The sequence below is a fragment of the Scyliorhinus canicula genome, chromosome 15 (genome assembly GCF_902713615.1).
Source record: "Scyliorhinus canicula chromosome 15, sScyCan1.1, whole genome shotgun sequence".
Classification (NCBI taxonomy): domain Eukaryota; kingdom Metazoa; phylum Chordata; class Chondrichthyes; order Carcharhiniformes; family Scyliorhinidae; genus Scyliorhinus; species Scyliorhinus canicula.
The window spans coordinates 119,461,580-119,485,390 of NC_052160.1; the positions used below are offsets into that span (position 1 = coordinate 119,461,580).

At 46.6% G+C, this 23,811-nt stretch overlaps 1 protein-coding gene across 4 annotated transcripts in view; it reads right to left on the bottom strand.

The window, feature by feature from the left end:
* celsr2 (cadherin, EGF LAG seven-pass G-type receptor 2) overlaps positions 1–23,811 on the bottom strand; it is a 363,231-nt gene that overhangs the window by 225,981 nt on the left and 113,439 nt on the right. For all 4 annotated transcript variants that reach the window (XM_038819553.1, XM_038819551.1, XM_038819549.1 and 1 more), the window contains exon 2: positions 19,010–19,648. In XM_038819553.1, coding sequence (XP_038675481.1) covers positions 19,010–19,648 — 639 coding nt within the window. The remainder of the gene's footprint in view (positions 1–19,009; positions 19,649–23,811) is intronic.

A 23,811-nucleotide genomic window follows, 5' to 3' on the forward strand; every position in this document is an offset into this window, starting at 1 on the left:
TGACATATAATCTATATTCAAGTGCAACTAATCTCTATACTATAATAAACTGTGATCTGCTCTTACTCATGCTATACTTACTTCAGTCTGTCCTTAGCTAACTCCTTCACTTCTCTCCCCCACAAGGCTTAGCATCAATGTCTTATATACTTGTAACTGTAGCTCCATCGAGTGGCTGATTTAGACATTTCATTAACCCTTGCAGTTCTTACATTTATGATAATACCACGTGTGCATTTACAAATGTTATAAATAAAGTGTATTTTGGGGAAAAACTAGGGTGTTATAAGGATTCCAGATTATACTAGATGGGTAGATGAAGGAAAATGAGTTAAGAGGTAATGATATCAGGGTGGGTGAATATGCCAGGAACTATTTGCCTCTGTGGTGCATCAGCACCAGCAAGAACTATTTGGATGGAATCGTCTCTTTCAATGTAAATGAATTAATGCACATATAAGGCAAGGTTGAGATCATGCATGGCTGGAATGCACCTGGAGCCAAAACTCCTGCCAGGATTCATTGTCGCACATAAGAACGATCATCTCAGAGGCCATGTAGCCATGGGACCACAACCTCATACAAGATAGTGCCTGCAACAGAGGGAAAGTGATAGGAATAAAGCATGGTAGCTCATGGGCTAGCACTGTTGCTTCATAGCTCCAGGGTCCCAGGTTCGATTCCGGCTTGGGTCACTGTCTGTGCGAAATCTGCACATTCTCCCCGTGTCTGCGTGGGTTTCCTCCGGGTTCTCCAGTTTCCTCCCACAAGTCCTGAAAAATGTGCTATTAGGTAATTTGGGCATTCTGAATTCTCCCTCTATGTACCCGAACAGACGCCACAATGCGACGTCTTGGGGCTTTTCACAGTAACTTCATTGCAGCGTTAATGTAAGTCTACTTGTGACAATAAAGATTATTATAATTAACCTTCCTTGAACTAGCCGTTCTCTGCCGCCGAATCCACACCTGACTCATGATTTCCTGCCCCAATGGTTAGAAGATCATGGGCTGGGATAACCGGGGCGGGGGTTTACACTCTCCTAATATGCGCTTCCGGCAGAAGCAACTCTACCTTTGGCCTAACGGAATCAGAATATCTCCTCTGACTGGGCTGAAAATACAGTTTAACATCTCTTCTGCTGTTTATTTATTCACAGTTCAGTCTACGCAACAATTTTCAATATAAAATAAAAACAGAAATTATGGGGAAAAATTCAGCCAGGCTGGCAGCATTTGTACGGAAAGAAACAGAGTTTAGTATTTCAATTCCGTACGATTCTTCTTCAGTGTGGTTTTCAAACTGTGCATTGTTTTGTGTGCGGCAAATATCACATCATTGTGACATTTCTTATTTCAATAAAGCCAGAAAGGGAATTCTATTGCTCCCCCCCCCCAACATCACCACCTCCCCCTCACACTTTGTATCATGGTTAGCGCAATATTGCAGGGGGTGTACAATATTCTACAGTCAACGCTATTGAGCATGTTAATTTAGTTAGATCACGTGCAAGTGGGTAGGGGGTCACCAGCCTGAATTCCACAATCCTCTCATTGGCTTCAAATCTTCGTGTGCGATGTGGGAGCTCAGGGACACGTCCACTGTCCCTGGCTCCTTCACGTGCAAGACGTGTGTCCCGTCGCAGCTCCTGTTAGACAGCTTGACGGCTCTGGAGATGCAGATAGACTCATTTTGGAGCATCCGCAATGCTGAGGACATCGTGGATAGCACGTTTAGCGAGTTGGTCACACCACAGGTGAAAGTTACTGATGGAGGTAGAAAATGGGTGACCAAAAGACAGCGCAAGAGTAGGAAGGCAGTGCAGGTGTCCCCTGCGGTCATCTCCCTGCAAAACAGATATACCGCTTTGGATATTGTTGAGGGACATGGCTCACCAGGGGAAAACAGCAGCAGCCAGATTCATGGCACCGTGGCTGGCTCTGCTGCGCAGGAGGGCAGGAAGAAGAATGGTAGGGCTATAGTGATAGGGGACTCAATCGTAAGGGAAATAGACAGGCGGTTCTGCGGACGCAATCGAGACTCCAGGATGGTATGTTGGCTCCCTGGTGCAAGGGTCAAGGATGTCTCGGAGCAGCTGAAGGACATTTTGGAGGGGGGGGGGGGGGGGGGGGGGGGAGAGTAAACAGTCAGCTGTAGTGGTGCACATAGGCACCAACGATATAGGTAAAAACCGGATGAGGTCCTACAAGCTGAATTCAGGGGGTTAGGAGTTAAACTAAGAAAGTAGGGCCTCAAGGTAGTAATCTCAGGATTGCTACCAGTGCCACGAGCTAGTCAGATTAGGAATGTCAGGATAGATAGGATGAATGCATGGCTCGAGAGATGGTGCAAGAGGGAGGGATTCAAATTCCTGGGGCATTGGAACCGGTTCTAGGGGAGGTGGGACCAGTACAAACCGCTCGGTCTCCACCTGGGCAGGACTGGAACCGATGTCCGGGGGGGGGGGGGGGGGGGGGGGGGGGGGGGTTTGCTCGAGCTGTTGGGGAGGGTTTAAACTAATGTGGCGGGGGATGGGATGGGATCCGATGCAGAAATTCGGAGGGAAGTAAAATGGGGCCAGAAACAAAAAGCAGTAAGGAGGAAAGTGTAAGGCAGAGAAGCCATAGTCAAAAATAAACAAAGGGCCACAGTACAGGGTACAGTGACTGAGGAGAGTGTGAAAAGGGAGGTGGCCAATGCAGGATTGATAGTGTTGTACCTAAATGCACGCAGTATACGGAAGAAGGTAAATGAGCTTGTTGCACACATTGCAATTGGCCGGTATGATGTTATGGGCATCACAGAGACATGGCTGCAAGGGGATCAGGGCTGGGATCTAAATATCCAAGGATATATGTCCTATCGAAAGGACAGGCAGATGGGCAAAGGGGGCAGGGTTGCATTGTCAGTAGGGAATGAAGTTAATTCGATAGCAAGGAGCAATATAGGATCAGAAGGCATAGAATCTCTGTGGGTAGAGTTGAGAAATCGCAAAAATAAAAAGCCCCTGATGGGAATTATGTGCAAGCCCCCCAGCAGTAGTCAGGATGTGGGGCAGAAAATAAATCAGGAGATAGAAAAGGCATATTAAAAATGCAACATTTCAATAATTATGGGGGACTTCAATATGCAGGTGGACTGGGAAAATCAGGTTGGTAGTGATGTGTTTGGTAGGTTGGTTCGACGTTGACTGCAACTGGATGCAGGGAAGCTAGAAACAAACGTCTAACACCGGAGATGATCCAACACTGTTTTATTTAAACTATGAACTGCTGTACATGTTCACCTGTGGGTTGGCAGTCTACTAATCCTACTGACGACCTCTTACTGGCTCGACCAGACCTACTAGCTACCACATGGCAATAATGTGCGGGCAGCACGGTAGCATAGTGGTTAGCATCAATGCTTCACAGCTCCAGGGTCCCAGGTTCGATTCCCGGCTGGGTCACTGTCTGTGTGGAGTCTGCACGTCCTCCCCGTGTGTGCGTGGGTTTCCTCCGGGTGCTCCGCTTTCCTCCCACAGTCCAAAGATGTGCGGGTTAGGTGGATTGGCCATGCTAAATTGCCCGTAGTGTCCTAAAAAGTAAGGTTAAGGGGGAGTTGTTGGGTTACGGGTATAGGGTGGATACATGAGTTTGAGTGGGGTGATCATTGCTCGGCACAACATCGAGGGCCGAAGGGCCTGTTCTGTGCTGTACTGTTCTAAAATGTCCACTGACTTGTGCGCTCTGACTGTCTCAGTGTCTGGGTCCCGAAAAGAGCGGGAGTCTTAATGCCCTGTCGGCATTATAGTGGTGGTGTCTTGTCTGGTGATTGGTTGTTCTGTGTTGTGTGTTCATTGGTCATCCTATGTGTCAATCATTGCCTGTCTGCATCTCATTATATACGAGTGGATATTATGACAGGTAGTGGATCCCAAGAAATTGAATTTGTGGAATGTCTAAGAGATGGTTTTTTTTGGAGCAGCTTATGACAGAGCCTCCCATGGAACAGTCAATTCTGGATTTGGTGATGTGCAATGAGGCAGACTTGATTAGGGAACTTAAGGTGAAGGAACCCTTGGGGAGCAGTGACCACAATAAGGTAGAATTTATCCTGCAGTTTGAGAGGGAGAAGCTGCAATCAGATGTAACAGTATTACAATTAAATAAGGGTAACTGCAAAGACATGAGGGAGGGGCTGGCCTGAGTTGATTGGAGAAGGAGCTTAGCAAGGAAGAGAGTCGAACAGCAATGGCAGGAGTTTTGGAGGGTTATTAGGGAGGCACAACAGAAATTCATCCCAAGGAGGAGGAAACATGCTAAGGGGAGGACAAGGCATTCATGGCTGACGAGGGAAGTCAAGGACAGCATAAAAGCAAAAGAAAAAGCATGCAAAGTGGCGAGGATTAGTGGGAAACCAACGGATTGGGAAGCCATTAAAAGTGAGCAGAGGACAACGAAAAAAGCAATACGGGGGAGAATATGAAGTACGAGTGCAAGCTAGCTAGTAATATAAAGGAAGATAGGAAGAGATTTTTTCAATATATAAAAGGTAAGAGAGATGCAAAAATAGACATTGGACCACTAGAAAATGTGGCTGGAGAAGTAATAATAGGAAACAAAGAAATGACAGACGAACTGAATAGTTACTTTGCATCAGTCTTCACGGTGGAAGGCACCAGTGGGATGCCAGAGCTCCAGGAGAACCAGTGGGCAGAGGTGAGTGCAATGATCATTACTAAGGAGAAGGTTGTGGAGAAACTGAAAGGTCTGAAGGTGGATAAGTCACCTGGACCAGATGGACTACACCCCAGGGTCCTAAAAGAGATAGCTGAGGAAATTGTGGAGGCACTAGTGATGATCTTTCAGGAATCACTGGAGGCAGGAAGAGTCCCAGAGGACTGGAAGGTGGCTAATGTAACACCACTGTTTAAGAAGGGAGGGAGGCAGAAGACGGGAAATTATAGACCGGTTAGCATGGTAAAATAGGACTGAGTCAGCACGGCTTTGTCAAAGGGAGGTCATGTTTAACAAATATGTTAAGAGTTCTTTGAGGAGGTAACAAGCAAGTTAGACAATGGAGAACCAGTGGACGTGATTTATTTAGATTTCCAGAAGGCCTTTGACAAGGTGCCACATAGGAGACTGTTAAATAAGTTAAAAGCCCATGGTGTTAAGGGTAAGATCCTGGCATGGATAGAGGATTGGCTGACTGGCAGAAGGCAAAGAGTGGGGATAAATGGGTCTTTTTCAGGATGGCAGCCGATGACTACTGGTGTGCCTCAGGGGTCTGTGCTGGGACCACAACTTTTCACAATATATATTAATGATCTGGAAGAAGGTACTGAAGGCACTGTTGTAAGTTTGCAGATGATACAAAGATCTGTAGAGGGACAGGTAGTAATGAGGAAGCAAGGGGTCTGCAGAAGAACTTGGACAAGCTAGGAGAGTGGGCAATGAAGTGACAAATGAAATACAATGTGGAAAAGTGTGAGGTTATGCACTTTGGAAGGAGGAATCTAGGCATAGACTATTTTCTAAATGGGGAAATGCTTCGGAAAGCAGAAGCACAAAGGGACTCAGGAGTCCTTGTTCACGATTCTCTTAAGGTTAATGTGCAGGTTTAGTCGTCAGTTAAGAAGGTAAATGCAATGTTAGCATTCATGTCAAGAGAGCTAGAATACAAGACCAGGGATGTACTTCTGAGGCTGTATAAGGCTCTGGTCAGACCCCATTTGGAGTATTGCGAGCAGTTTTGGACCCCATATCTAAGGAAGGATGTGCTGGTCTTGGAAAGGGTCCAGAGGAGGTTCACAAGAATGATCCCTGGAATGAAGAACTTGTCATATGAGGAACGTTTGAGGACTCTGGGTCTGTACTCGTTGGAGTTTAGAAGGATGAGAGGGGATCTTATTGAAATGTACAAGATACTGCGAGGCCTGGATAGAGTGGACGTGGAGAGGATGTTTCCACTTGTCGGAAAAACCAGAAGCAGAGGACACCATCTCAGATTAAAGGGAGGATCCTTTAAAACAAAGATGAGGAGGAATTTTTTCAGTCAGAGGGTGGTGAATCTGTGGAACTCTTTGCCCTAGAAGGCTGTGGAGGCCAATTCACTGAGTGTCTTTAAGACAGAGATAGATAGGTTCTTGCTTAATTAGGGGATCAGGATTTATGGGGAGAAGGCAGGAGAATGGGGATGAGAAACTATCAGCCATGATTGAATGGCAGAGCAGACTCGATGGGCCAAGTAGCCTAATTCTGCTCCTATGTCTTATGGGTCTTAAAAACGCTATACCACTCCAAAACTACTTGTTCTGACAATGATGAATAGCTACTGCCAGACAAAGTATCTTTTCCTGGAGCTATCATTCATTAACGTCACAACCATTCCGACACAATTGCACCGAGGAAACAAAAAGAGACAAGACCTATGAAGGGAAACTCTAGATCATCATAATAGAATCAAGCTATCTGCTGCATTATTTCCAGTACACTACCCAGAAGTGCATGTTCATTACATTTACTTCGCAAAGATATTTCTGAACATTTAAAAATTAAAAGATCAAACCTTTGCATTCATAATGAGTGTGGGGTGGGGGTGGGGGGGAATTTAAACCCCACCCAACTGTGGCTACACAGTTAAAATCATTTCCAAAATGTACTCAAGTTTGAACAGTTCCTGTGCCCCACCTCCACGGATGCAATCTACCCAAATTAAAACAGAATCCCATACCGAGAGCGTTTTGCCGGATATTTCCAGGTGCTCGCAGCACCGAGAAACAGCTACGTATTCTCTCAGGACTCTGTTACAATTCGGGGCCTCAGTGGGGAACACCTCGCCGAGGCTGGCTTTAGTCCCATTTCCTGCATTGAGGAGCTCCACTCGCCGGAACGCCGCACGGCAACAAAAGATCGGGATGCCATTTTTAAATGGCATCCCAGTCTTGCGACTCCCCGACGCAACCCCACACAAAGCCCAAACGCACCTATAAGGGGGTCCTGGTCCTGCCCCCCACCTCCCCACACACCACCTTACATGCGTAGGGCACTCCTGGGCCCGATCCCCAGCACAAGAAAATGCTAGCCTGGCACCCTGGCAGTGGCCCACCAGCATCACCAGGGCACCTTGGTAGTGCCAGGCTGCGACCTCCTGAAGTGCTGTTCCATCTGGTCCCATTTGTGGAGACCAGCACTAAATGGCACTCACCCAATGTTTCCAAGGTGAAGGGGTTAGATCCCAGGGCCACGGCAGATCCGATGAGTGTATATAGAGTAGGACTAGCTGTCTCACCCTAATATGCAGATTTGCCATATAGTGATCCTGCCCACAATGGGCGGGATTCAGATTGTGACATCTTGCGAGATCATGTTCAATCTAATTAGGAGTGGCGAGCCAGGTAGATCCCAGAAGAGGGATCTACCTGGCATCTACCAGACGCGCCATATCATCTAATGGGCACATTTATTCCAATTGGTCAAGGTGCCTGCCTGATGCAGGTAGCAGCTCATCAATGATGCCATTAGGGTCCTGAATTTTAAGTATTAAGTGAAACCGCGTGTGTAGGAATAAGTTTTACACTTACTTTTGTGAGGTTAGGAGAAGCAGAACAGGCCTCTGCTGTTCTACTCACCCCCCATTCAGCATGAGGGATCCCATTGGCATCCTTCAGAGATTCACCCAAGTGCTGGCAGGTGGCACGAGAGCAGCCTGATCTTCCGTGCTAGATGCCACTCTCTGCTTGTTTTCGGTAGACAGCTGGCTAATGGCATTTTAGTGAGACGCGCGAGTTGAAATTGTCCAAGCCACCAATTGACATGATTGGGTGGCAGTGGCACTCACCCTGCCCAGCACAAACCCATTCCCTGTTAATATGCCCAGTACTATCGTTCTTCTTTTTGTCCAAAGGCAGGCCTGGCCCACAGCACCATGCCTCCCCTCCATACCTAGTGCAAGGAGGCAGGTCCCAAATCCATGCCCACCAGAACTGGGATCCAACCCTATGCTGTTGGCACCAATATGATCCATACAGGTTGTCCAGCCCGCCGAGCCAAGACGTCTGAGCTGCTTTGGCAACGTACACTTTTACATGCATATTGTAGCCTGGATATTGATGGGTGAGGCTCCAATTTCTTTCCATCGTATGGTTGACTAGGAATTTCAGATAGGAACCCTACCCATTGCTCCACAGGACCTCTTGGGTGGGATTCTCCAGTATCCAGCAGGCGGGCCATACCGGCGCCAAAGAGTGGCGTGAGCCACTCCGGCGTCAGGCGACCCGGAAGGTGCGGAATCCTCCGGAATCCTCCGCACCTTTGGAGACTAGGCCGGCGCTGGAGTGATTGGCGCCGTGCCAACCGGCGCCGAATGGCCTCCGCCAGCCGGCGCTAGTTGGCGCATGCGCAGGAGCGCCAGCGTGTTCCAGAACCGCTGCCGTGATTTCTGCGCTTGCGCAGGTGATTTTGTCTCTGCGCCAGCCATGGCGGAGCTTTACAGCGGCCGGCGCGGAGGGAAAGAGTGCCCCCACGGCACAGGGCCGCCCACAGATCGGTGGGCCCCGATCGTGCGCTCCCCCGAGGACTCCACAGGCTGCCCGCAGAGCCAGGTCCTGCCGGTACAAACCTTGTGTAATTTACGCCGGCGGGACAGGCCGAAAACGGGCGGCCGCTCAGCCCGTCGTGGAGCAGAGAATCAACGGGGGGGGGGCACTGCCAACAGCCCCCGACCGGTGCGGCACGATTCCCGCCCCCGCCAAAAAAACAGGGTCGGAGAATTCGGCAGCCGGAATCGGGGCGGGATTCACGCCCCCCCCCCCCCCCGGGTGATTCTCCATCCAGCGGGGGGAGGGGGGGGGGGTCGGGGAATCCCGCACCTTATCTTTATCTATGGAGCTGAATAGCCTCCTTCTGTGCTATAGATCTCTACAATTCTATGGTGAGGGAGTGCCTTTAGCAGTTCGGGGGGGGGGGGGGGGGGGTTTATTCATTTTTTCATTTATTTTATTCATTTTAATTTTTATTTTTTTTAAGTTTGGGGGGGGGGGGTTATTTGATAAAATTTTACAGGAAAAAAATACAGAACATTGGACAGATGGAGACTCCATACTTTCCGACACCAGAAGGCTTCACCTTCATCCAACAGATTCCATTGGAGGAGCATGTATGAGGGTCAAAGGGACCCAAAACCATTTCCTCCATTTTTGTCAGCGACAAACAAGTTAAGAGAAAATGGTGGGTCGTGCTGGTCGCCCAGCGTGGGTCACGAAGGTCGGCCGACGTGGGATGTGAAGGTAGGCCTGTGTGGGTCGCAAAGGTCGGCCAGCGTGGGCCGCGAAGGTCGGCCGGGTTAGGTCCCGAAGGTTGGCTGGTTGGTAAAAATGGGTCCCCGGACAAAAAGTTTGTAGAACACTGTCGTTATATCAGGTCCCCACCTCAGTCTCCAGCCTTCATACTGGTGTCTTCAGCCAGAACCTCATCAGTTACCCTTTATCCCCGAAGAGCCTACCTGTCATCCTAGGGTAGCCCTCAAAGATGCTGTGTGAGGCTGCTCATAGTCAACGGGAGTTAAAGTGACATTCCGCATACAACCAAGAACTGGGCTCTGTCCTGGAAGTGTTTGTCAGGACAGACAGGCAATATATGTAGTTGCCCCTGTTATGGATATCCACAATATTTGAAGTGGTGTGAAGGCCTCACAGATAAAATGCCCCTCAACCCCCAGCCACCCACCGCTGGAACATTTCAGCCCCGTCGACCCAAGCACAACAGCCCTGACAGATCCCCCATGACCCACCCACCCCCTCCCCAAAGCCCTGGGGCAGCAGCTCCAATGTCCTTGAGCTGCATACACAAAACTGAAAATAGCTACTCACCTCCTCAGTTCCCCTCAGTAGCCATTGCGGCAGCTTCACATTTTTAAAAAAAATTTAGATTACCCAATTATTTTTTCCAATTAAGGGGCAATTTAGTGTGGCCAATCCACCTACCCTGTACATTTTTGGGTTGTGGGGGCGAAACCCACGCAAACACGGGGAGAATGTGCAAACTCCACACGGACAGTGACCCAGATCCGGGATCGAACCTGGGACCTCAGCGCTGTGAGGCAGCTGTGCTAACCACTAGGCCACCGTGCTGCCCCAGCTTCACGTTTTTAAAAGGGAGTGCTAACGAGGGCCATGTGATTTCGCGCTGGGGAACCGGTTCATTCCTAGGAAGCTGTTCCATTCAACTTCAATCTCACTAATGGATGGAAATTAATGCTAATTGGGGTCAATGATATGCTCGCCATATTTGGCCGTCATCCGGAACTCGCCATTGGGAGTGGGCCGGTTAGATAGCAAACTGATTTGTGCCTGGCGCGAACCTCGACTTTGCCATTTCTTGCTATTGCCGGAATGTGGCGACTAGGGGCTTTCCACAGTAACTTCACTGCAGTGTTAATGTAAGCCTACTTGAGACAATAACGACTTGTGACAATAAAGATTATTTAACCGGAGCAGGCAGATCCGTGCCGGGCACAACACGGTTGTTAAATTGCGCCCGTAGTTTTTAGTAGTTAATAATACTTCACTGTTGAATTACCCAAATACAAATACCTTATTAAGACCTACAACATTATCTATTATCGAAACAGCATAAAGATGTTGCTATAACCAGGGTGTGACATCTGTTACCATGGAAACAAGTAATTATTAAGCCAAACTTGGCTTCTTCAACTGGAAGATCAGGAATGCATGCTGGGAGGGCAGCACGGTGGCGCAGTGGGTTAGCCCTGCTGCCTCATAGCGCCGAGGTCCCAGGTTCAATCCCGGCTCTGGGTCACTGTCCGTGTGGAGTTTGCACATTCTCCCCATGTTTGTGTGGGTTTCGCCCCACAACCCAAAAGATGTGCAGACTAGGTGGATTGGCCATGCTAAATTGCCCCTTAATTGGAAAAAATGAATTGGGTACTCTAATTTTTTTTTAAAGCAATGCATGCTGGGAACTATAATCGGATCATGGTTTTGAGACTTTTTTAATGTAATTTGATCACAATTACCATCACGCAGCCCAAGTTGTAAAAGGTAACAATACTTACTTGATGTTCCAGATCTGACACCTCTCGATATTCTACACATATTTATTTTACACCTTTGTTTACAGAACCTCACTCTCCTTTCACAATTATTACTTGCCCCATTGTATCGTGTCCCATTCCCTCATTAATTTCTGAGCTTCGAAAAACTAGAATTCAGAGACAAACTATCTGCAGGTGTTTAAAAATTTGTGTCCTTGGGATCTGCTATGGAAGAATGGCCCTGCTTGCTGTCATATTAAGGAATTATTACATACAGGTTTGCTGCTGTTACCAATTTCCTGGAAACTGTGCTAAGCCTGTCATTCTTCATATGTATGTGGGGTGAAAATAGACTTCAATATCGCATGAGCATTGTAACAGTGTCCACAGCCAAACACAGCTGGCCTCTTTTTAAAATTGAGAAGCCAACAAAACAGGTCATGGTGAGTGTCGGAGAGAACTGTCAAGTTGAGGAAATAACAAAGAGGCGAACTATGAAGGGTGTGATAATTGCATGATGTCTAAATCATGCTTTACAAGTTGCAACGGCGGAAGGAAAATAGTAGAATTCTACAGGAATTGGGATTTGAATGCCTGGCAAAGGATGAATTAGAGTGAGTGCTTATCTCAATGCAGTGGACATGTCAGGAGCAAAAGCAGGAAGGTGTCACATTCGGAGGAACAGGAAGAGGAGATTTCAGAGGAGGACTGGCCATGGTAGCATTGAGAAAGTAGAGAAAGGTGAGGATGGTTAAAAGGAAGGGCAGCACGGTGGTGCAGTCATTAGCACTGTTGTCTCATGTGCCGAGGTCCCAGGTTCGATCCTGGCTCTGGGTCACTGTCCGTGTGGAGTTTGCACATTCTCCCCGTGTTTGCATGGATTTCGCCTCCACAACACAAAGATATGCAGGTTAGGTGGATTGGCCACGCTAAATTGCCACTTAATTGGAAAAAATGAATTGGGTACGCTAAAAAAAATTTTTTTTAAAGAATGGTTAAAAGGAAGAGCACTTAATGCTATAGGTGACAAATTAAATTGCCACTCAAAAAAATTGGGGTTAATAACTGAAAGTTAATTGTGTTTGATAAACTTCACTGAGTTCTTTGATGAAGTAATGGAGAAAGTTAATGAGGATCATGGAATCATAGATTCCCTACAGTGTAGAAGGAGGCCATTCGGCCCATCGAGTCTGCACTGACCCTCCACTAGAGAACCCAAACCTAGGCCTATTCCCCCGCACTATCCCTATAACCGCCCCTAACCCTCAGACACTAAGGGGCAATCCAGCATGGTCAATTCACCTAACCTGCACATCTTTGGACAGGATACAGTAGATGATGTTCTGGATATAGGCTTGTTATCAAATCTACAGCCTATGGAACTAAAGGGGAAACCGGCAGTCTGGGTTGACAATTGCGAAGGGGCAGAACTCAAAATCTTTGGGGGGTTTTTCCAGATTTAAAGGAAGCGTTCAATGGTGCCCCAAGTGGGGTGGTCTTGGGACCACTGACTCTTTTCATATATAGGGTGCAATTCTCCCAATAAACCTCTCAGTGGGGTCTCCAGCCGGGTGGGTCGGTGCGATCCGGATCGCAATCTACCCACACATAGAAACCGTTTTGGAGGGGAGTGAGTTTTGTATCAACACTGAGAGGGGCAGGACCTAAACACATTGGAAAGCCTGACTTCACAGAGATCGGGATGCCGGTTTTAAAGGATGCCCTGATCTCAAAGTGACAGTAAAGGCACACATGCCTCCCCCACCACCATTGCCAGCATTGGGTCGTCAGTTCCCCCCCCCCACATCACCACCATCACTGGCATTGGGGCTGCAATCCTCAACCGCCGGCACCAGTGGCCTCCCCCCAGGTGAACGGCCCCGCCATAGGGTCGCCAAATGTCCCCCTTCATGTCCCTTTCTTATACCCCACCCCCTTCATGCCCCGCCTTCATGACTTTGCCCCCTTCAGGCCCTGCCTCCTTCCCTAGGCACTGCACTCCACCCGATATGGTCATCAAGTCTGGTCTCCGCTGCTGGAGACCAGCAGTTATTTGCGCTGGTTTATCCTTGCACCAGTGGGCGGGAGAATAGCAGGAGAATTCGGCTTAAAGCTGATTTTGAATAGTAAAATTATACTTTTAATATGCTAATCTGATTCACGGCCAACAAGGATGTGAACCAGGTCATACCAGCTGGAGTGGACCAGGAGCACGACGCACTGTTTGGCGCCTGCCACAAATCCTATTACAGACCTCTCTTGGATTTCTCTGATCATAACAGGATTTGTGCTGGTGCCACGCAGCCGGAAAATCACCCCCAAATTGATCACATGGACTAATTGAAGGCCTCATTCTAAGAGCCAGCACAGTGGGCATAGTGCACCGCATGTCCATCTTTCGTGTTATGTCATTCACTTTAACTTATGACCTTCACCGACTTAATAGGAAAGGAAATGTGGATGCATAAACTCCATATTACACATTTTACACCATCCGCCAATGATCCCTGTGAGACCAAGAATAATGGGCATGATCTAGCAGCAGTACTGCACCCGGAAAGCAGATCTCGCAACAAGTCACAATGTGAAACCGTCCATTGGGGGCGAGGTCACCTTTTGACAAATCTGCATATTAGAGCGAGACAGCTAGTCCCAGGTTCGATTCCCAGCTAGGGTCACTGTATGTGTGAATCTGCATGTTCTCCCCGTGTGTGTGTGTGGGTTTCCACCGGGTGCTCTGGTTTCCTCCCACAAGTCCCGAAAGGTGTGCTGTTGGGTAATTTGGACATTCTGAATTCTCCCTCTGTGTACCCGAACAGGCGCTGGAATGTGGCGTCTGGAGGCTTTTCAGAGTAACTTCATTGCAGTGTTAATGTAAGCCTACTTCTGACAAAAAATATTATCATTATAGAACATAGAACATAGAAAAATACAGCACAGAACAGGCCCTACGGCCCACGATGTTGTGCCGAACTTTTGTCCGAGATTAAGAACAAGAGGCTTTGCAGGGGTTGGGGGGGTCATGTCTGGGGTTTGACAGATAGGGACGGAGAAACCCGGGGTGGGACGGAGAATCCCGCCCAATGTTGATGGTCTATGACCCATCATTGTAATGTTTCCCCTAATTTCCTCTATCTACACATGCTGCCTGATTTGCACATATTTCCAATACTTTTGGGTTTTATTTCAGGCCTCCGGAACCTACAGTATTTTATTTTAGGTTTCTTGTCCTGTACAACAGTCTGTTGAATTATATGTATTACCACATGTTAAGTAAGCCAATATCCCTAAATATCGAGTTTCTCAATTTTCTTACTCATGTACTCTGAGGGAACTAAAACAAGCTTCTGCTTGCAGTTTACAGAGTTCACATAACTTTAACATGACAAGAAATTGTTTGAGGCCATTATTGCAATTAGGCTATGAAATTAAAATTAGACTAAATTAAATTTAAAATAAAATTCTAGTATCGAACAAAATGGTGACATAACCTTGGAACTTGTCCAGAGTACGTGTCATGTCTACACTGCTCTCCCTACAGTCCACTTTTCTGAATTAGAAACAGTGATCAGTAAATTGGGCTTTGTCTTAACATTAGCTGTATTGACAGCTACCCTTTCCATTATATTTGCCATGTTTGTTCAGCCTTTGCCTGAGGTAACTTTCAGCAAGAAATTAAGAAAGCAAGTGGAATTTTTAAACTGTAACATAAACCAGTGTCAATCTGCATTCAAATGCCTCAAGATTTTATCTATTCAGCCCGGAAGTGTTTTATTCTTAAAATCTACCATGGGTGGGATTCTCCAACCCCCCGCCGGGTGGGAGAATCGCCGCTCTGACGCCAGGACGCGATTCTCCCACCCGTGAAAACGGCTGCGCGCAAATGGCACCTGGCTGCACTGAGAATCGCCGCAAACGGCCGTAGCGGCGATACTCCGGTGGGCCAAAGATTCTCCGGGCCGATTGGGCCGAAGTCCCGTCGGCGCAACCGGATGTCACGCCGGCGCCATTCCAACATGTTATAAAACAGTTGGGCTGGCTGACGATGCGGGAGGAGGTGGATGACCGCGTGGGGAGTACACCGCGGGGTGTGTGCGACGGCGTTGGGGGTGGGGACACAGGGCGGCCGTGCCTGTGGGCGATGTGGGGGAGGCCCTCGGGGGGGGGGGGGGTGCGTGGCCCCACACATCCGCTGCCGGAGTGGGGGGGGGGGGGGGAGGTGGGGGGGGGGGGGCAGTGGGGGCGCACAAGGCTGCGGGGGGTCATGGCCCGCCATGATGGCGGACACGCGGTCGTCCACCCAGCCCATCCGCCGTTGCGTCCCGCGGGGCCCCGCCATCCTGGCGTGTGCCAGACAGCCCCCTCCACCAGACTGGCGGCACCCATCGGCTTGCGGCTCCAGGGCCAGTCCTGGAGGCCCCCGCTGGTGTCGACCAGGGTCGGGAGTTTCACGGCCATGGAGCTCAGGGAGTGCGCCATCCGTGTCTGGCTCTGTACAACGACGTCCATCACCCGGCCAATGGCACTGATGCTGTCAGCGATGGCCTGTAGAGACTGGCCATGGCTTGAGGGGAAAGGGCTGAGGAGAAAGGGTTGAGGGGAAAGGGTTGAGGGGAAAGGGCTGAGGGGGAGGGGACCAGGCAGGGGGGGAATCACACTTGGTGGCACGCCCCCGACCTCGGCACGGGCAATCTCCCGGTCCTCGGGTACACCTGCTATGTCCAGTGCCCTCTGCGCGTGCATGGTGATCTGGCGCAGGTCAGGTTCAGCCCCTCTGGTTCGGGCTCACTCCCGTTGGTTATGGGCGCACTTTCCGGGGGGGGGGGGGGGAATAACAGCATTGTTAGGTGGTGCACTTCATGCAGTTGGGTCTCAGACGCCGCCTCCTCTCCTCGAGGGTGTCCAGCAGCGTCTCCAGGTCGTGGTGTATGAATCTGGCCACTGCTCAGTGTGGCGCCATGGTCCCCCGTCAGTGGCCTGTGCACTCGCGTCACCTGTTGCGCGCCACGGCACTGCGTCGTTTACATGGCACCATGTCTCCAACGCCGCTCCGAGGCCGCGCCCCCGCGCTTCCTGCCACGCCCCTGCTTGCCCCCTTGTAGGCCGGAGAATGCCGTCTCGGAACGGGCGCCGGCAGCAATGTAAAACGCGCCCGTTTTCCCGCCGGCGCCCGCACCTTGTCACCATGTCACATAAAATAGTGTTCAGGTTACAACGGTGGACTCTCAAACGTTCCACCAGACATTTCTATCCGATTAGCCATAAGCCTGGAGTGACTGAAACCCAGTTTGGCTAGGAACAGAAGAAATAGGTTAACATGGTTTTGTGTGTCAGTTTAGGGACAATGGGGAGTGGTAGAGTTTCTCACTTTGCCAAGTTATCTCAGTTACTCTGCCATGCAAAATGAGGTGGGGCCATCTCAAAGAACAAAATTTATCATATTTGTTACTTGGATGTTACGTTACAGAGAGCGATAGGAAAGAGTTGACTCTTGCAGTAAAAATCTTTTTCTGTTCCTTCACATTTCACATGCAAATTTAATTTGTTTGTAAGTTGCAATCAGCCTCAGCTAACCCAAGTGTTCAATAAATAGGAGAAATGCACGCCAGTGCATGCGCAAGATCAGAGAGTCCAATACACAGGTCACCTTATTTTTATGGACCCTGGGTCAAATATTGATTAATCAGACATTAAGAATTATCGGTGCTTGTCAGACCATCAGGGACACAGTATTTTCTTACAGGTCTGACCGACAATATTGAAGGAAAGAGAATAATGCAGACCCACCACTCGTAATAACTGTACATGTAAACAGAATAAAAATAAGAGAGAGGAAAGCACAAACACAAGTCAGGCTTCTTTAATATTTGCCTTTAGTCTATTTGGCCAATAGTTTGTGGTGCAATTATGTGTTTGGCAAATCTATTCTAAAAGATGACAATTTTTTTTCAGAACCCTTATGCACCAATAACTTTAAGAAAAAGATATCAGAGCAGGTGTAGGTTATGAAGCCCCCAAGCCTGTTCCGGCCAACATTCAACAAAACCATGGCTGATCGTTTACATCAACTCATCTTTACTAATGTATTTCATTTCTATTGATTCCCTTACACCTTCTGTGATAGAAGAGTAATCGGTGTTAACCTAAGTAGGTGGAACAGTGGAGTAGCATTAGGGCGAAAAAAGCTAATCACAATTTTCTCCTATCGAATCACTTTTGATGTTTGTTTTTTTTACAATTGGTGTTGATAAAAAGAAAAATGTAGAACCAGCTTAGTAAATTGAATATGGTCCTGCAAGAAACTCTTCTAATTGTGCTAACTGCAGCTAATGGGTAATGAACATAACTTTTTTTTAAAAAAAGAGTTTGTCATGCAGACACAAGTTTATTGGAAGAGCAAAGACTTGTGTTAAACTAGTAAGTTCTTACTCAGTTTTAAAAGCAAAATACTGCAGGTGCTGGACATATGCAATAAAAAGAAAATAAGCTGGAGATGCTCAGCAGGTCTGGCAGCATCTGAGAGAAAAACAATTAATGTTTCAGGTTTGTGACTTATCATTTTCTGTTTTTCCTTCTTACTCAGTAATTCTATTAACATGTTTTGTTATAGTATTGGAAGGATATCAGCAAGGTGAGTTAATGGTTATATGGTAAATACCAAACACGATTTGACACAAAATGTTGTACTTAAAAGTGTATTGAACATGATAGAACTGTCAGGTAAATGACAACTGACTCCACCTGTGGATTTGTGGGACTATAGCAAGTGGCATCATAACATCCACCACTAGGGCAGTACGGTGGCCTAGTGGTTAGCACAACCGCCTCACGGCGCTGAGGTCCCAGGTTCGATCCCGGCTCTGGGTCACTGTCCGTGTGGAGTTTGCACGTTCTCCCCGTGTCTGCGTGGGTTTCGCCCCCACAGCCCAAAAATGTGCAGAGTAGGTGGATTGGCCACGCTAAATTGCCCCTTAATTGGAAAAAATAATTGGCTAATCTAAATTTATATTAAAAAAAAATAACATCCACCACTGCCACAATACAGCTGCAAGATACGTTGGAACAATTTACCAAGGCTTCTTCAACAGCACCTACTGATCCCTGCTAGGAGGACAGGGGCAGCAGGCACATGTGGATTTTGCTGCCTGCAAATTCTCCTCCAAGTCCCACACCATCCTGTCTTAGAAATATATCGGGCTGGATTCTGCGGTTTCCCCAGACGCGTGTTTCTCAACGACCCGCCATTCGTTGGCGGCGGGATTCTCTCTTCCCGCCGCTTGCAATTGGATTGCCCATTAAACTCACCCCAGGCCGTCCGGAAACACACGGGCAGGGGTGCACTGGCAGCGGGAAAAGAGAATGCCAGAGGCCGGAGCATTCCAGTCATCATCATTGCTTTCTCGTCATTGGGTCCAAATCCTTGAATTCCTTTGGAAGTACCTTCTCAGCACGGGATTATGGCAGTTCCAAGAAGGAGGCTCATCGCCGCCTTCTCAAGGGCAATTAGGAATGGGCAATAAATGCTTGCCTTGCCATTGATGCTAATCTCTTTCTCCTCCTCCTCCTTCAGGTACCTCAGGGTGTTATTTACCATGCATTTCCATTGGATTGGTCCATGATCATGCTTGGTAAAGTATTGCAGTGGTTTGCCATGCCTCCTATAGTATGGCTGAACAGGAAACTCACCCCACCATTAAGGCTGATAATCACCCTGACGGACATGTCGTAAACATACTTTCCATATCCATCAAGTCCTGAAATGGGACTTGAACCTGGAGCTTCTGGCCCAGAAGTAGAGATGCTACCCACTGTGCCCCAAGATCTTGTGTCACCAATTCTCACATCATGTGAATAATTTTGAAAAAAAAAGTTAAGATGTCGCATGAAGCAAATTGATTTCAAACAGAATTTGTTTTCACATGTTCCAATAGCCTAGGCAGTTAAGTAAAATGGCACCAGATTCAGAACTCACCTGTGTAGTCTTCATGGCATTCACAGGTATATCCTCCTTCTCTACTTCGACAAATCCCATTGTTTCCACAGGGGTTTGAGTAACAGAGGTCAATTTCTGTTTCACAGTAGTCTCCCGTAAACCCTGCTGGGCACCTGCACCTCAAACCATTTATCGGATGGATGGGACGAAACAAGATTGTATCCGAGGTGATGAATGGGGCAGAGCTATCGAACTTCAAAACTGACACACACTTCATGTAATTCTCACACGGTTCCCGGAGGCAAATGTTGTCATCAAATGGGAGCACCCTTTGCGTGGAAATGGCTGTCAGAAGAGTGCGGTTGAGGTAAATCTGCTCCTGTAAGTCCTCAGAAGTAAAAAAATGATTTTGGACCCCTCCAGGTAACAAGACAGACAGACTGACATTCAGGATAGTAGCTCTTACGTCTGTGTCATTCTGTATGTTGAATATCACAATGTCCTCTTTCATTGCAGATAATACGATGGCCACTCCCTCAACAAACAGAGATAGGAGTGGAGAGAGAAACTTCTCTTGGGACATGTTCTCCAGACGTAAGGTGATGCTGTTGCTCAACATTTCATCAGTGACAATAGTGACCTGCAGCGTACACTGGGCTGTAACACTGTGAATACCATCTGAAAAAAAGGACAAAAAGCCTTATTACAGAGGGCATCTGCTATAACATACAAGCACTTATAATCTAGATCCTCTTAACAATTATAAATTTCTGTAAGCTATGTTATTGAATGAACACTTAACCCTTATATGCCAAATTCCTCTCATCCGCTTTTTTTTTAAACAGAGCGTAAATTAAATTCAAATAAATGGATTAACCCCTCCTTTGAAATTGAGGAAGAGAAAAACTGGTTAAGGTGCCTTAAATATTCTTAACCATCTAAAGCAACTTTACAGACACTTAAGTTTGTTAAAATCGGTGACCTAAATACCAAATATAGACTGCCATAAAATACTACTTTGTGTCAATTATTTCAATGTTATAACACATTAAAGGTTTGTCCCTAAAATGAACCCAGCTGAATAACTTCCTGGACATTTTCACAAATGGCCAGGGTTTAGAAAACAAATTTATTAATAATAGTTGCTGTGTGGGGTAACATTACTTTTATGTTCACCTATACACTTTATTCAGTGGAGACCAATACAAATTTAGATCCATATACTGGTCTGCAATCTACTCTTCTTCTGCTACTTTCTTTTTATAGTCAAAAAGTACCAACATATATTTGGACAGATCTCACCGTTTGATTCGCAGTTACAAACATCATAAAAAACATAATTACAATGACTCTCTTAGCATTGCCTGGCCATAGATACAGGTATTGCATGTGATTTACCTACTCTTCAGGCAGAAGTGAGAAATGGCACATGACTCTCAAATTAATTGGCAAAGTGAAGTTATGAAAGCATCCCTCTTGCTGCTTGACCAATAGAGGATGCTTTATTTTCAGTTGTATCTTAAGAAAGAAAAACTGAATGAACATTTTTAGAGTGTAGAATTCATAAGTAATATTAATCCAAATGAACATCAATTGCTTACAAATGTGTTTTATGATGGCTGACAAATGCACCAACCAGTGTGCTGTCCATCCCTACAAAGCAGAGGTCTTGTGTTAGATCCCTGGTTTGTGCTGAGCTAACTGACCTCAATTAGGTGCAATATAATTAATAATAATAATCTTTACTCTTGTCATAAGTAGGCTGACATTAACACTGCAATGAAGTTACTGTGAAAATTCCCCCCGTCTCCATACTACAGCACCTGTTCAGGTACACTGAGGGAGAATTCACAATGTCCAATTCACCTAACAGCACATTTTTCAGGACTTGTGGGAGGAAACCGAAGCGCCCTGAGGAAACCCACGCAGACGAGGGGAGAACGTGCAGAATCCGCACAGACAGTGAACCAAGCCGGGAATTGAACCTGGGATCATGGCGCTGTAAAGCAACAGTGCTAACCAATGTGCTACCATGCCAATGTGGGGGGAGGCCGGGGATTGTGCGGGGGCCTTGGAGATCAGCGCACCATTTAAAATGGCGTTCCAATCTCTTGCTTAAATGGGGAGTCCCGGCGAGCAGACCTCCCCACTGTCCAAAACGGGGCTGTGTGGCCTCAGCCGCGCGTTCCCTGTTCAGGCTCCTTATTCAACACAAGTCACATTGAAAAGCCATGTGTTTCTCGGCACTGGGAGAGCTTGAAAGCAGGCGGATAAATGCGCTCGCAAGGGGACTTTGTTCCCCTTTGGGAGAATTGCGCCCTAAAAGTGAAGGGATTTTGTGGGTTTACGCCCTGGTTTGCTGTCTGTGAAAATACTTCAATGTCATTGGCTGCTTACCCTTCTGGATGGCATGAGGTTGAGAGATTAAGTTTGGATAAGGGTGTCAAGGGATATGTGGTTGAGGTGGGCAAATGGAGTTGTGGCTGCAAATTGGCCATGAGCAAATTCAATGGCTGAATAGAATGAATGGTCCACTGTACCTACCTGTACAATGGAAAAGCTTTGATATGAAACAACCCTGGAACCTATCACTTTGCAGCAGAGTGCGCTAGAGTTCAATGTGCTTGATGCCACCTTTTCTCAGCTATTTCATTGACTATGTCCTTTGGTACTGATGGTAATTTACAATTCCCATCAATACTGAATTCTACATGCGAAGCATAACAAAATTCAGAGGACTTAAAATATAAGTATAATTTAAAACAGATTCAGAAGTGCGGGTTTATTTCAAAAGGGGATGTTTTTGTTCATTTCTTCTTTCTGTGTACCTATCAATTTATTCTGGAATCACTAGTACATCGTAGCAAAGGTATCAAATGTTCAACAAAGTTATGTTAGCTTATTCCTCATCGCCTAATCCTTAATTGAGTCCTTGAGGTGTATGACAATAATCTGGCCACAAAGATCAAGTACACTGTTTTATTGATAAAGTTTATATTGAAGGGATGTTCTCATGATGGATATCAATTTGAAATATTAACCTAACTTCTCCACAGTCAAATGTTGACAGGTACCCTATATATCTACAGCAGTACTTTTTTATTGCAGATTTCAAGCATTTAATGATTGATTTTCATTTTTACTTAGGCAGATGTTTTGGAGTCAAGAGAGAAATGATTAAGTTGATACTAGAATATCTCTTAGCTGAAGGAACGTAACCCTCAGGCTGAATTTGTTAAATATAGGATGCCGTTGCTAATTACAGTCGCTGAGAGAAAAATGTCAGTAAACACTTGAATAACACACTGTTTTCAAGTAAGAATCAACAAACATCTCAGGCAATCAAAACAGTCCTTCTCCAGACATGTGCAGGACTGAAACGAAGCAAAAGAAGATCACAGAACATGGCAGGTCTCAACAGGCACACTTGCATGGGGGGTCGCAATTGACTGATGTCAAACAAACTCTCAATTTGTTATTATGGCTCTCAACACCCAAGTAATTGGAAGGAGAGGGAGCCACACAGACATTATACCAATCTAAGAATCGACTTCTTCAAACAGAGCCTTTTAACTTGCCTCCTCCCCTCTTTCTCCTCTTCCCTAAACACCTTGCCCAGTGTTCATCTCCGCCAGCACCTTCAGCACCAAACCATCACCACAGAAAGATATAAATGCATGTCACTCATCAATGCACACTTAACTATCTTGTCATTTCTGAATGGAAAGCTGAGCATTCCTACTAGACAGGAAAGAAACAATGCTTGCTACCTTAGTACTCTTCTGCTTTGCAGATAATGCTGGAGTGCTGGAAAGCAACAAGCTCATCATTAATTATGTCTTCACTTCACTTACCAAAGAACGCAGTGTAAAAGAACAGTTTTACAGCATAATTTAGTCTTCTTCATACTCTTCTTTAGTCACCATTGAATTACTTGAAAGTTCAATTAAGTAGTACAATGATCTTCCGTACTCAATCAACAGGCCCAGGTAGATTTTAATCTATTCTTAGTGCATGTGAGCTCCTAAAAGGAGAATTTGTTTAAAACAAAATGTTTCTGTAGGGGTGGCATGGTGGCACAGGGGTTAGCACTGCTGCCTCATGGTGCCAAGTACCCGGGTTCAATCCCGGCCCCAGTCACTGACCGTGTGGAGTTTGCACATTCTCCCCGTGCCTCCGTGGGTCTCACTCCCACAACCCAAAGATGTGCAGGGTAGGTGGATTGGCCACACTAAATTTACCCTTAATTGGAAAAAACTAATTGGGTACTCTAAATTTATTTATTTTTTAAATGTCTCTGTAAAATTGCACAAACAAATGACAAATTATTTTTAATTAAATACATTTTTACATTGATATCTTTCTTTTAAATATAAATGAATTGTAACCCGAGAACCCAAACTTGCTACGCTTTTAGTTAGGGTGGTGGAGATTCACACTTTACAGTTAAAGAACATTTGTAGCATGAATAATCCCATTATTTTCACAGTGCCTGCCACTAGCTAAACTTGCTAGCTCTGTTTTTTTATCATTTGTGTGACATGTTGTTAAACATACGAGCTGATAATGTCACAAGGGATACAGAGCATTTGGACCTCAGCAAACAGCCCAACAATAACCAATCAGACCAAGGGAATGTGAAATATAACCATTATATCATCTCTCATGGCAGGTTTTGTGTCAGGGTGGACATTTAAACAGGTGGAATGACGGCAAATGGGCTCCCCACCATGATGCTGTACTGACCCCGTCAAATATGTGGTAGGAAAGTCCATGGACTGCCTTCCTACCCCCTGCCACATGAGGCCCTTAATTGGCCAATCCATGCCCACCAAAGGACC